Source organism: Thamnophis elegans, chromosome 14 (assembly GCF_009769535.1).
Source record: "Thamnophis elegans isolate rThaEle1 chromosome 14, rThaEle1.pri, whole genome shotgun sequence".
NCBI lineage: Eukaryota > Metazoa > Chordata > Lepidosauria > Squamata > Colubridae > Thamnophis > Thamnophis elegans.
The window spans coordinates 10,910,613-10,924,533 of NC_045554.1; the positions used below are offsets into that span (position 1 = coordinate 10,910,613).

Below are 13,921 nucleotides of genomic sequence, written 5' to 3' on the forward strand. Positions count from 1 at the left end.
TGCCAATGGATTAGCCCGGTGGCCGAGAGGTTTCAAAGTTTAATAACACTTTTATGCCGCCCAATCCCGTAGGACTCCGGGCGGCTCACAATACAAATAAATCCAAAGGCATAGAAAAAGAAAATATAGACTTAAAAACACACCATGCACTTCATTCCAAGTGGGGCTGGACCATATTTTGGGATCAACAGCCCCAGGCCTGCCGGAACAGCCAGGTTTTAGTGGCCTTACGGAAAGCCGAGAGTGTGGGAAGGGTCTGGATCTCTGCGGGGAGATCATTCCACAGGGTCGGAGCAGCTACAGAGAAAGACTTCCCCCGAGTTGTCGCCAACCGGCATTGCCTGGTCGACGGTACCCGAAGGAGGCCCAATCTGTGGGATCTTATAGGTCGTTGGGAGGTATGTGGCAGGAGGCGGTCCCATAGGTATCCAGGTCCTAAGCCATATAGGGCTTTAAAGGTAACGACCAGCACCTTGAAGCGCATTTGGAGACTGATGGGAAGCCAGTGCAGCTCGCGGAGGATAGGTGTAACATGGGTGTACCTAGGTACACCCGATATCGCTCGTGCGGCTGCATTCTGCACCAATTGTAGTCTCCGAACACTCTTCAGGGGCAGCCCCAAGTAAAGCGCAAGGTGGAGTTCTTGCCTCACAATCAGGAGGCTGTGAGTTCGATCCCAGGTAAAAAGATAAAGGTTCCCCTCGCACATATGTGCTAGCAGTTCCTGACTCTAGGGGGCGGTGCTCATCTCCGTTTCTAAGCCGAAGAGCCAGCGCTGTCTGAAGACGTCTCCGTAGTCATGTGGCCGGCATGACTCAACACCGAAGGGGCATGGAACACTGTTCCCTTCCCACCAGAGGTGGGTTTCAAAAAATTTTGGAACCTCTTCTGTAGGTGTGGCCTGCTTTCCGGATCCACTGGTGGAACCTTTTCTAACCGGTTCGGTAGATTTGACGAACCGGTTCTACCGAATAGGTGCGAACTGGTTGGAACCCACCTCTGCTTCCCACCAAAGGTGGTTCCTAGAACTAGAAGACCTCCCAGATCCGTTCCAACTCTGTTATTCTATTCTATTCTTCTTATTTGATTATTTTCTTTTATTCATTTTATTTTTAAAATATGATTTTTAAAACTTTTTTTATTTTTTCATTTTCATACAAATAAGCACATGTATACTATTACATAACCAACACTATTTTGTATTATTCAATATTATGTCAATTTGTCAACCCCCACAAAACTATCATTGGCTCTTCTGCTCTCCATACACCATATTTCTACCTTATCCATCGTTTTCTTCTCCCACTCTCCTCCTCCTCCCTACCTCCTTTCTTCCCTCTCTCGTCCTCCTCTTCTCTACTTCCTCTTCCTCTCTCCTTCTCCTCTCTCCCCTTTCCACTCTTTCTTTCCTCCTCTTCCCCCTCCCTCTACCCTCTCTCCTAACCCTCTCTTCTTCCTCTTGCCTCTCTTCCACACTCTTCATCTCATTTGCATGGTATATTTCAGCATCTGAGCAGGCTCCATTTAATGTTGATGGTGTTAGTAATTTCAGTTCAATAAACATCTTTCATATTAATAATTTTAACATGTATCCTCCTTTTACAAAATATACATATACATATATAGCAATTATATGGTGTTTTTATATCCCTGTAAGCCACCTTGAGTCTCCATGTGTGAATAGGCAGCAATATAAATTTTCTAATAAATAAACAGAAAGGAGGGAGGGAGGGAGAGAGACACAGAGAGAGACAGAGGGAGAGAGAGGGAAATAGAGAGAGACCAAGAGAGAGACAGAGAGCAAGAGAGAGATGGACAGAGAGAAAGAGAGAGACAGAGAGAAACAGAGAGAGAGAGAGAGGGAGGGAGAGAGAGGGAGGGAGAGAGAGAGTGAGAAGCAGAGAGAGAGAGACAGAGAGAAAGAGAGAGATGGACAGAGAGAAAGAGAGAGACAGAGAGAAACAGAGAGAGGTAGAGAGGGAGAGAGAGGGAGGGAGAGAGAGAGAAGCAGAGAGAGAGACAGAGAGAGAGAGATATGGAGAGAGAGACAGAGAGACATACAGAGAGACGGGGGCAGAGAGAGAGAAACAGAGAGACAGAGACAGGCAGAGAGAGAGAGACAGACAGTCATAGAATTTATAGGAATAAATGACTCAGACTCACCAGTAGAGGGCACTGTGCATCCTTTCTGGCAATCGGGGGCAGAGTGATTCCGAATGTGTTTCTGTTCGGGCATCTCTTTTCTGTACAGTTGGGAGTCAAGAAGTGGCACTCGGCTGATGACCGGGGACTGAGGGATACTTGGAAGCGTCCGAGACTTTCCTAAAATTGGCCTCTGAGACTTTCGGTCGAGCGACCTTGAAAAGAACGGAAATTTTATTTATTTATTTATTTATTTTTTAAAAATCCCCATTACTTTCAGCTCCAGAAGAGCCCTGGAGTTTCAGATTTGGACAGATTTCTCAACATTTTAGGACTAGCAACATCATAGGAACCCCTTCAAAAAATGCCCTTTTGGATTTCTTATCAATTTACCATGGTTACAGCATGCCGGGGCCTTGAGATCACCTTCCCAGCGAGCCAATGTCACAAAATCAATTTACAACAGTTCATTGACTGACTGTTCAATGTTACAACGGTCCTGAAAAAAGTGACTTATGACCGTTTTTTACGCTTATGACCGTTGCAGCAGCCCCAGGGTCACAGGATCAAAATTCAGACGGTTGGCCACTGGTTCATATTTACAACGGTTAGAGTCCCGGGGTGGCGGGGGTGGTCACGTGACCCCCCCCCCCGTTTGCGACCTTCCCACCAGCAAAGTCAACGGGGAAGCCAGATCCACATGACATCCGTGTGACTAACTTAACAACTGCATGGATTCACTTAACGACCGTGGCAAGGAAGGTCGCAAAATGGAGCAAAACTCACTGAACAAAGGTTTCACTTAGCAACGGAACGGTTGGGCTTAATGGTGGCTGTAGCTCAAGGATTACCTGTATTCCTATTTGCTCAGATTTGCTATGGCTATAAGGCCATGATGGCAAAAATATGGCACGTGTGTCCAAAGTGGCCCGCGAACCCATGTTGCCTGGCACGCGCAGCCTTGACTCCAGGTTTCTAACGCACATATGACGGTCAGCTGTCCTCCGCGTACGTGGCAGTGCCGAACACCAGGGTGCACATGCATACGTGCTGGCTAGCTCATTACTGCCGGTTCAGTGCACAAAAAAGTCTGCATGCACATTTGCACCTCAAAAGATCTGCGCATGCGCACAATGTTAAAAAAGGGGAGGGAATTGCATTTTTGCAATGAAGATTGTTCTGCACATGCACAGAACCGAAAATCAAGATGGTGACGAGGGCGATAGAACCAGTTCGGGGGCGTGGCAGGCCAAGTGACTACCTACTTAGCCGAACCGGTGGGAACCTGCCTCTGTGATAGCTAATGGTCAGGTGCACATGTGCGCCACAAGCCAGAAGTTTTGCTTTTCCAGAGCGCAATCCCTTCGCACGTGCAGCAGTGCCAAAAACCAGCCTGCCCATGTGCACCGGCCAGCTGATTGTTGGGCGCATGTGCGTGCTAGAACCCAGCTCTTCCGATGAGTGGGCTCGGGTGCGCGCGTGCAACATTTCGGCACAACGTTTTAGGCAATCGGTGCCAAAAAGATTCACCCTCACTGCTCTAAGGTCTTTCAATCGCAGTTAGCATCCCATCGCAGAAATAGGGATAGAATCAAGATCCCGTGAAGGGTTGATACCACTTTATAAATGCCTTGGTAAGGCCAGACTTGGAATACGGCATCCAGTTCTGGTTGCCACGAGGTAGAAAAGATGTGGAGACTCTAGAAAGAGTGCAGAGAAGAGCAACAAAGACGATTAGGGGACTGGAGGCTAAAACATATGAAGAACGGCGGCAGGAACTGGGTATGTCTAGTTTAATGAAACGAAAGTATGATAGCAGTCTTCCAATATCTCAGGGGCTGCCACAAAGAAGAGGGAGTCAAGCTATTCTCCAGGGCACCTGAGGGCTGGACAAAATCAATGGGTGGAAACTAATCAAGGAGAGAAGCAACTTAGAACTGAGGAGAAATTTCCTGACAGTTAGAACAATTAATCAGTGGAACAGAAGTTGCCTCCAGAACTTGTGAATTCCCCAACACTGGAAGTCTTTAAGATGTTGGATAGCCATTTGTCTGGAACGATGTAGGGTTTCCTGCCTAGGCAAGAGGTTGGACTAGAAGACCTCCAAGGTCCCTTCCAACTCCACTATTGTATTGTATTGTAAATCCTAATGGGATTATTTCTTCCCAAAATGCCGGCAGCGAGGGATCTTAGCAAGATGACATTTCCATGCTTCAGCTTGTAAATATGATTCAGACAAACGCAAAGAGTTATTTTTTTAAAGTTCACACCTCTTTAAAAGCATTTTGATCTCTCCTTCCGAGTTCTTTCGACAGTTCTTACGTAACTTCTAAATAGTTGCTGACTCACACGGATCTGCCTCGACCAACAAAATCTAGAGATTATGTCTCTCTTCTCACCCACAGGTCCACCTGGGAGCAAGGCAAGGCCATACTCGGTTCTGCTGGAATTGTAAGGGAAGCTTATGAACATGATAGCCTGCTCTCTAAATAGAGGGGAAGGGAGGAATCTGCATGCAAAAATACATACAAACATGCATATTCCACTATCTGAATACTGCAGGTTTGGCCTCCTAATTCCTGTTAAAAAAAAATCAGATGGGTTCTCTTTGCATTAATTTCTCTAAAGAAGGGTAACACACTCGATGCACTGTCACTAATGTTACAGATTATTACAGATTAACAGAGTTGGAAGGGACCTTGTAGGTCATCTAGTCCAACCCCCTGGCTATCCAATCTCTTCATGAAAACCTCCAGTGATGGAGCACCCACAACTTCTGGAGGCCATTCCACAGATTAATTGTTCTCTCCTTCTCCTTCCCCATCTCCATTCTCTTCTTTTCCTTCTCCTTCTCCATTCTCTCTTGCTCCTTCTCATTCTTCTCCTTCCCCATCTCCTTTCTCTCCTTTTCCTTCTCCATTCTCTCCTGCTCCTTCTCCTCCTTCCCCTCCATTCTCTCCTGCTCCTTCTCCTCTTCCTCCTCCATTCTCTGCTGCTGCTTCTTCTCCCCCTCCATTCTCTCCTGCTTCTTCTCCTCTTCCTCTTCCTCCTCCATTCTCTCCTCCTTCTCCCCCCCAATTCTCTACTGCTCCTTCTCCTCTTCCTCTTCTTCCTCTATTCTCTCCTCCTTCTCCTCCTTCTCCCCCTCAATTCTCTGCTGCTCCTGCTCTCCTTTCTCTCCTGCTCCTTCTCCCCCTCCATTCTCTCCTGCCCCTTCACCTCTTCCTCTTCCTCCTCCTCCATTCTCTCCTACTCTTCCTGCTTGTCCTCCATTCTCTCCTCCTTCTCCATTATCTGCTGCTCCTGCTCCTCCTCCTTCTCCTCCTCCCCCTCCCCCTCCATTCTCTCTTGATCCTTCTCCTCTTCCTCCTCCATTCTCTCCTGCTCCTGTTCCTCCTCCATTCTCTCCTCCTCCATCACCAAAGTGTCTCCGGGCATCACGTGATCACAATCCAGGTGCTTGACAACTGATTCCCACTTTCAGCAATATGTCAATTTTTGTTTGCCAGGAAACTCTTCCCCCCCGCCTCACCCCCCAATAATTTCCAAAATGCTGTTCTGCTTGTCTAATAAGCTGCCTAGAGCCCTATAAATAACTACCACTTTGCATTGGGATCTGGAAGAGTTCATCATCAAGATTTGACAAGATTAAAACATATTTTTAGCTGAAGCAATCACCCGGTTCTCGTCCCACTACCTGCTGAGCAGCCAAATGAAAGAGAGAGGAGAGGGAGAGATATGCAGCACTGTGTTTTGCTCTCCAGATGCCACCAGATGTCTTTGGCATCTGAGATCGAAGCTACGACACGAGAATGACAAAAACAGCTTCACCATCTGCTGATGGATGGAGTCTAATAATTTTACGGAAGCCTCACTTGTCGATTAGAAAGGTCGGCGGTTCGAATCCCCAGCGCCGCATAATAGAGTGAGCTCCCGGTACTTGTCCCAGCTTCTCCCAACCTAGCAGTTCGAACACCCGTAAAAAAAATGCAAGTAGAAAAATAGGGACCACCTTTGGTTACATGCTTTATTTAACCATGACAAGTTGTTTGTGAACTTTTCACTGAACATGATCTGGTCTTGCTTGCGAAGCTAATGTTTTCAGACTTTGTGAAATTTTGTCATGCTGATGAACGATAAGCAGTGAGCAAGTTATTTGCAACCTTCCAGTGTATTAAATCGAGTAATTAGCTGATATTAAAGAGAGGGACGCGGTGGCTCAGCGGCTAAGATACTGAGCTTGTCGATCCGAAAGGTCGACAGTTTGGCGGTTCGAATCCCCAGCGCCGCGTAATGGAGTGAGCTCCTGTTACTTGTCCCAGCTTCTCTCAACCTAGCAGTTCGAAAGCACGTGAAAAAGGCAAATAGAAAAATAGGAACCACCTTTGGCGGGAAGGTAACAGGGTTCCGTGCGCCTTCGGCGTTGAGTCCTGCCAGCCACATGACCACGGAGACATCTTCGGGCAGCGTTGGCTCTTCGGCTTTGAAACGGAGATGAGCACCATCCCCTAGAGTCAGGAACGACTAGCACATATGTGCGAGGGGAACCTTTACCTTTAAGCATTTTATGTTCTCAAGATAGGCGGGGCACCTGAGCAATTGGGACTGTTGTGCAGGACTGAACCAATAGGACCAACGCATGTCTGTGCAATCGCCTTCAAAATGAAAGCAATCCACAGAGGCCACACGGGGACAGATGGAAGGGCAGGATAGAGCTCTTCGGTGAATCACTGCCATTGTTGAGTTGACTTCGCTTGTCAGAAGATCGCAAAAGCTGATCATGTGACCCCGGGAAACTGCAACTGTCATCCGTATGAACCGTTGCCAAGCATCCAAATTTCGATTACATGACCGTGAGAAAAAATGGTGTCCGTTTTTTTTCAGTGCTGTTGTAACTTCCAACGATCGCTCTACAGTTGTAAGTCATAAGACTCCCGCCAATATATTTCCCACCCATCAAATGAACAAAACCTGTAGGGGTCCTAGGAAGTTTGGTGTGTCCAACCTTGACAACTTCATGCTGGCTGGGGAATTCTGGGAATTGAAGTCCACAGGTCTTAAAATTGCCAAGGTTGGACACCCTGATCTAGGGCCTTTGGGACGAACCAGGATTTTTTTTTCTTAATTTTTTATTTATCAATTCATATATACATTCACAATTATATGATCTCATAACTGTTATTAATAATATGTATTTATAACATTTTTTCCCTACAGTTGACAATATACTTGAAGATTGCTTTCTTACCATCCCATAGATCCATCTTATCTTACAACGGTCCTACTTCTTCTTCCCTCCCTCCCTCTTTCCTTCCCTCGTTTCTTCTCTCCTACTCTCCTTCCTTCCCTCCCTCCTTCCCCCGTCCCTCCTTCTCTCCTTCCCTCCTTCCTTCCCTCCTTCCTTCCTTCCCTCCTTTTCTTCTCCTTCTCTCCTTCCTTTCCTCCTTCCTTCCCCCTTCCTTCTCTCTTACATTCCCTCCTTCCTTCCCTCCTTTCTTCTCTCCTTCCTTCCCTCCTTCCTTCCCTTTCTTCTCTCCTTCCTTCCCTCCTGCTTCCCTCCCTCCTTCCTACCCCCCTTTCTTCTCTTTCTTCTCTCCTTCCTTCCTTCCTCCTCTCCTTTCCCTTCTCTCCTTCCCCTTCCTCCCCTTACCCTCCCCTCTTCTTCCCATTCCTCCCCTCTTTCCTCCTCTTACATTCCCTCCCATTCTTCCTCTGCCTTTCCCTTTCTCCTATTCCTCTCCCTCTCCTTTCTCCTCTCCTTCCTATCTTTCCTTCTACTCCTCCCTCCTCCATCCACTCTATCCGTTGTTGTGTTTACATATTCTCCTCTTCAGGGGATGACCTGGGGACGAACCAGGATTTATTTGCTACTTTCTTACTGTTAGTTATGAAGTTGTGTCTGATTCATCACAACCCGATGGACAATGTTCCTCCAGGCCTTCCTGTCCTCTACCATCCTCTGGAGTCTATTTAAGTTCACGGCGACTGCTTCAGTGACTCCATCCAGCCATCTCATTCTCTGCCGTCCCCTTCTTCTTTTGCCCTCCATCGTTCCCAGCATGAGGCTCTTCTCCAGAGAGAACCTCTCTATGTACTTAGAGAAGTTATCTTACTTAGTACTTAGTAGACTAAGTATCCCCTTCATGGATTATTGCCTTGGCAAAGGACTTGCGTAGCTCAATGAAGCTATGAGCTACGTTGTGCAGGGCCACCCTACTTAGTCCTACTTAGTGCTGCTTAGTCCTGCCAATTTCAATGCAGGAGTTATTGACTTGACTCACTAATTTCCAACCTTGCTGTGGCCAAGCTGGCCACACCAGAGCTGAGCTAGGGGGAAAAGCTTAGAAAATAATCATGACATAATCAGCTTCTCCCAATGACACGTTCAGGGGTGAGGCTTGGTGGGGATTCGCAGGGATTCAGGAGAACCTCTAGCTAAGATTCGGTGCAGTTCGGAGAACCCCCCCAAATCCCACTCCTGGCTGGCCCTGCCCTCCTCCTCTCCCAGGCGTCCCCAGGTGGCCCATTTTGGAGGCAGGTAAGTGCAGGGTGCACACGGAGGCTCAGGGAGGGTGAAAAACAGGCCTACCGGAAGTTTGGGAAGGCTGGAAATGCGCCTGTTTCCTGCCTCTAGAGGGCCTCCCGAGGCTCCGGAGGCCGTTTTCACCCCTCCCGGAAGCTGGAGGAAAGCCTCCGGAGCCGGAGGGCAAAAACGCCCCCTCCCCGCTGTGGTGCCAAGAGGCCAGCTACGCCATGCCAACCATGGCCATGCCCAACCAGCAACCGGGCAGAGAACCCACTGCTGAAATTTTTGAAGCCCACCTCTGCAGAATGTGATTGAGATGGAAAGACAAACAAACAAAAGTGAAACATTTGGGGGAGCTGTTTCAATTCCACACTGAGCCGAGTTTAATGTACGTGTGTCCTCCGGAGCTTCAACATTTTTTGTCTGCTCTCGTGCTCGGGGACATTCGCTTACGCTGGTCAATTTCATTTCATTTGCTTCCTTTCTTTTTTGCCATCAAAGACCTTCCCAGAAAATTAAGCAGAGAAGCAGTTTTCCCGGATGTGAAAGTCAAGTTCCTCTTAAGTATGACATCATGCAAACCAGGTGCCATGACAACAGCAAAAGCTGCCTGCATCCCAATGCTGACATCCTTTCATTGCACGTTGCTTTCAGGAACAAATGAAACCTTCTCCGACTTATGAAAGAGTGGAATGGAAGCGAAAGCAAAGGGACAATACGGATAGGACGAGCCCAAAATATACGCTGCTAAGGGAGAAATGTGTTAAGTGGTTCCACCACAAACACGCGCTCGACTAAACCGCGTCGCTGACATCATCAACAGGGCGACAACAGTGCGGAGACAGAAGCACGCTGTAAACCCTAAACCTAAAATTAACCCTAAACCTAAACCTAAACCCCCTAAACCTAATCCTTAACCTAACCCTAACCTAACCCTTAACCTAACCCTAACCCTTCACCTAACCCTAAACCTAATCCTAACCCTTAACCTAACCCCTAAACCTAACCCTAACCCTAACCCTTAACCTAACCCTAAACCTAACCCTAACCCTTAACCTAACCCTACCCTAACCCTAACCTAATCCTAACCCTTAACCTAACCCTAAACCTAACCCTAACCCTTAACCTAACCTAAACCTAACCCTAACCCTTAACCTAACCCTTAACCTAACCCTAACCCTAAACCTAACCCTAACCCTAACCCTAACCTAACCCTAAAGCTAACCCTTACCTTAAGTTGAATCGGCTTGCTTTCAAAGCGCTACTTAAAGCGCCCTTCTTTCTCCGCGCTGGCTGTTGTCACCCTGTTGATGACGTCAGCGACGCGGTTTAATCGGGCGCGGTTTAGTCGAGCGCGGTTTTGACGGGTCACGGTGTTTAAGTGAGTGTTGTCCCATTTTACCACCTTCCTTGTCACACTCACTAACTGAATCACTGCAGTCGTTAAATTAATAACACAGATGTTAAGTGAATCTGGCTTTCCCATTGGCTTTGCATCTCTGAAGGTTGCAAAAGAGGTCACATGACCCCCAGGACATTGCAACCGTCATAAGTGTGAGCCAGTGGTCAAGCATCAAACAAACAAAAATCACATGGCTATGGAGATGCTGCAGTGGTTGTTAAGTGTGAAAATGGTTCATAAGTCATGGTTTCAGTGCCGTTCTAACTTTGAATAGTCACTAAAGGAACTGTCGTAAGTCGAGGACCAACTGTAACAATAAGGTTGCTTGTCAAATAGAGCCGGCTTCTGAAGATACATGCATCCCAGCCTCACCATGGATGCATCCTGTGTTGGTCGGATATTATGGGATGCACAAAGGAAAATACAGGGAGGATGGAGGTCTCCTTGCTGGGGAAAATAAAGGATAAATAAAGTTAAAAGTAGGATTTTATCCTCCTGCGGAGATCACTAGCAAGGAATTGCACATGTTTTCATGCGATAAAGGAACTGAAGTGAGGAACCGGTTGTAAGTCAAGGAATATCTGTATAGGTAGATAGATATGTGACTAAGTATTTCATAATGATGGAACATATCTTCCCTTGCTAAAATGCAACATAAATTCCTGACAACACAACATTTTTCACTTCTACTTCTACATCTTTCCTCATTTTTGGCAGAGAAATTTGAAGCAGCAGTTGTTGTTGGTAGATGAATGGCCCCCTCCAGAGGAAATAAAAGAGGAGCGAAAGGGGAGTGGAGCTCGCAGGAGACAATTAGTTCGCTTAATTGGTGCCAAGTCCTGCAGAGATCGGCCTAGCAGCTCTCCAAGTCAGATAAGGTCTGTAACTGTAAATCCTCCCTCAAAAGACTTTGCTGGAGGGAATGAGCAGAATTCACAGTAAATTAATAAAAGGGTTTTTTGTCAGGACAAAGAGTTGCTTCAGGCTCTTGGGAAGCCTCGGTCAAAACCATTTGTTCTAAAAGAAGCCCAGGCTAACTGCATAAGCTATGCATCGCTGCCTCATTTTACGCGGGACTTTTTATTTTTTATTAAGTCATCAGCCTATTATGAGATAACAGTAATTACTTCAAAAGGCAGCAAATGCCAACTCATCAGAGGCAGAACACGCCAGGCTCAAAGGCCATTATCACCAAGCTTAGAAGAAAATATTCCTATCTCTGTGCTATTAGCAAGGTGTTAAACACACTCAAGCTTATGAACCAGGGAATTATGAAATGGTATTTGAGCAGTCAGGATTTCCCGTGGATCTCGGGAGAAGGAGCTGCCAATTCCGAAACAGCCCACCCAAAAGACAACAGCTAGAAGCTGGCTTAAGGAATTAACGGAGCCGTCGCCACCACGCCGGCCCGAACACAATCCACACAAGGCAACAGCTTTTCTGCTCTTCATCGCCTCTCCTTCCAGCTGCCTGGCTCTTACGAGATAACCCAGTCAATACCCGCAGATGGCCCTGATGCTGAAAGAACTGACAATGTGCAGGGGAGCGCGCTACTCTTTCTCATGGCCCACATCTAATCTTTCCTGACTCTGGCAAATCATCTTCGGCTCGAGTACGTTATATTCCAGCCGTCACGCTAATCAAATTCTGCGCAAAAAGCCCCGAAGCCGAGTGGAACAATCTGTACGATGTCGATCTGGAAGTTGGTTATTCTAAGTCGGGGAGGAAATCTCCACAGGAAAGATCAGACGGCGTCACATCTGGCTTAGCGTTCGGCATATAGAGGCAGTAAGGTAAAGGCAAAGGTTCCCTTGCACATATGTGCTAGTCCTTCCCGACTCTAGGGGCAGTGCTCATATCCGTTTCAAAGCCAAAGAGCCGGCGCTGTCCGAAGACGGCTCCGTGGTCATGTGGCTGGCAGGACTCAACGGCGAAGGCGCACGGAGCATCACCAATTTGGTTTTCAAAATCTAGGATGAACACAATAGAGCAGTGATGGTGAAGCTTTACGGCATTGAGTGCCCAAACTGGAACGCATGTGCGTTTGCCAGAATACCAGAAACCTAAGACCGGCTGCATTTGCATTTGCCAGCCAGCTGGTCTTCAGATTTTCGGTGCACGCATGTCTGTTTTTTGGCCATTTTTCAGGCCGGTTTTAAAAAACAGCCTGAAAACGACCCACAAAACAGCGTTTTTGGCTGTTTTGGGGACCATTTTCAGGCACTCCGGTGCCCGCGAAGACCAGCTGTGCATGTGCACAGCAGAAACCAGAGCAGCTGGTGACAGCACATGTGCCCACAGAGAGGGCTCTCCGTGCCAGCTCTGGCACACATGCCACAGGTTCGCCATCACAGCAATAGAGAAATAGAACAAATCCTTTCCTTAATAAATTTAGGGATTGAAATCCCAGTTACCAAATCTTCCAATTAAGAGTTCGATTTGGAGCATAATGGGAAGGAGATGTGGGTTTTCATGTATTTGCCTCCTCCACAACACAGATAGTCCTCGGCTTACTCATTTAGTGACTGTTCAAAGTTACAACGGCACTGGAAAAAAGTGAGTGATGATCGCTTTTCACAATTACGACCCTGTGGTCAAGGGATCAAAATTCAGGCCCTTGGCAACTGACACATGGGTTTTTTTTGTGACCTTCTGACAAGCAAAGTCAATGGGGAAGCCAGATTCACTTAACAATCGTGTCACTAACTTAGCAACTGCAGCGATTCGCTTAACAACTACAGCAAGAAATGTGGTAAAATGGGGCAGTATTCACTTAACAAATGTCTCACTTAGCAACAGAAATTTTGTACTCAGCTGTGCTCTTGACAGTTCTAGGCTGCATAAACAGAGGGATAGAATCAAGATCACGTGAAGTGTTGATACCATTTTATAATGCCTTGGTAAGGCCACACTTGGAATACGGCATCCAGTTTTGGTCGCCACGATGTAGAAAGAATCAGAGAAGAGCAACCAAGATGATTAGGGGACTGGAGGCTAAACAAATGAAGAACGGTTGCAGGAACTGGGTATGTCTAGTTTAATGAAAGAAGGACTAGGGGAGACATGATAGCAGTCTTCCAATATCTCAGGGGTTGCCACAAGGAAGAGGGAGTCAAGCTATTCTCCAAAGCATCTGAGGTTACAACAAGAAGCAATGGGTGGAAATAATCAAGGAGAGAAGCAACCTTGAACTAAGGAGAAATTTCCTGACAGTGAGAACAATTAACCAGTGGAACGGCTCCCCTCCAGAAGTTGTGGGTGCTCCATACTGGAGGTTTTTAAGAAGAGATTGGACAAACATTTTGTCTGAAGTGGTGTAGGGTTTCCTGCCTGAGCAGGGGGGTGACTAGAAGACCTCCAAGCTCCCTTCCGACTCTGTTATTCTGTTATTCCCTGATATTCTACTTCTAAGTTCCGTGAATGCGCAAAAGGACAATGTTCTGAACACACTTCACGCACACATTATTACCAACTCCTTATCTTATGCATTTCCTTCCACGCTGTATTTTTAATAAGTTCATCAGCAATCAGCAAAAGCTTAAGCTCTTCATTTATGGAGTGGCGTGTGAAGCATTTCAAATTCCCAAGCAGCTCCCCTGACCTTATCCACACTGTTCATGGCACCCCCACCAACCATTTGTTCTGACCTAGACTTCCCCAAAAAGCACAAGACAAGAGTCCTGGTCCTGACAAAACCCCTTTTATTAAACAAATGTGAATTCCTCTCCTTCACATTCCACAAAGGCCTGGCAAACAGTCTTTCAAAGGATAATTTATGACTACAGACCTTATCTAGCTTGGAAAGCTGCCATGTTAATATTTTCCAAACGAGGTGCTGTGCAAAGAAAGAA

The 13,921-nt window shown here is 46.8% G+C and overlaps 1 protein-coding gene across 1 annotated transcript in view; it reads right to left on the reverse strand.

Annotated features, from left to right (window-relative positions):
• The window catches only part of LOC116517380 (ankyrin repeat and fibronectin type-III domain-containing protein 1-like), a 285,435-nt gene that overhangs the window by 249,177 nt on the left and 22,337 nt on the right, over window positions 1-13,921 (reverse strand). Inside the window, exon 2 of the mRNA XM_032230288.1 lies at window positions 2,164-2,357. Within this exon, the coding sequence (XP_032086179.1) occupies window positions 2,164-2,357 (194 nt within the window). The remainder of the gene's footprint in view (window positions 1-2,163; window positions 2,358-13,921) is intronic.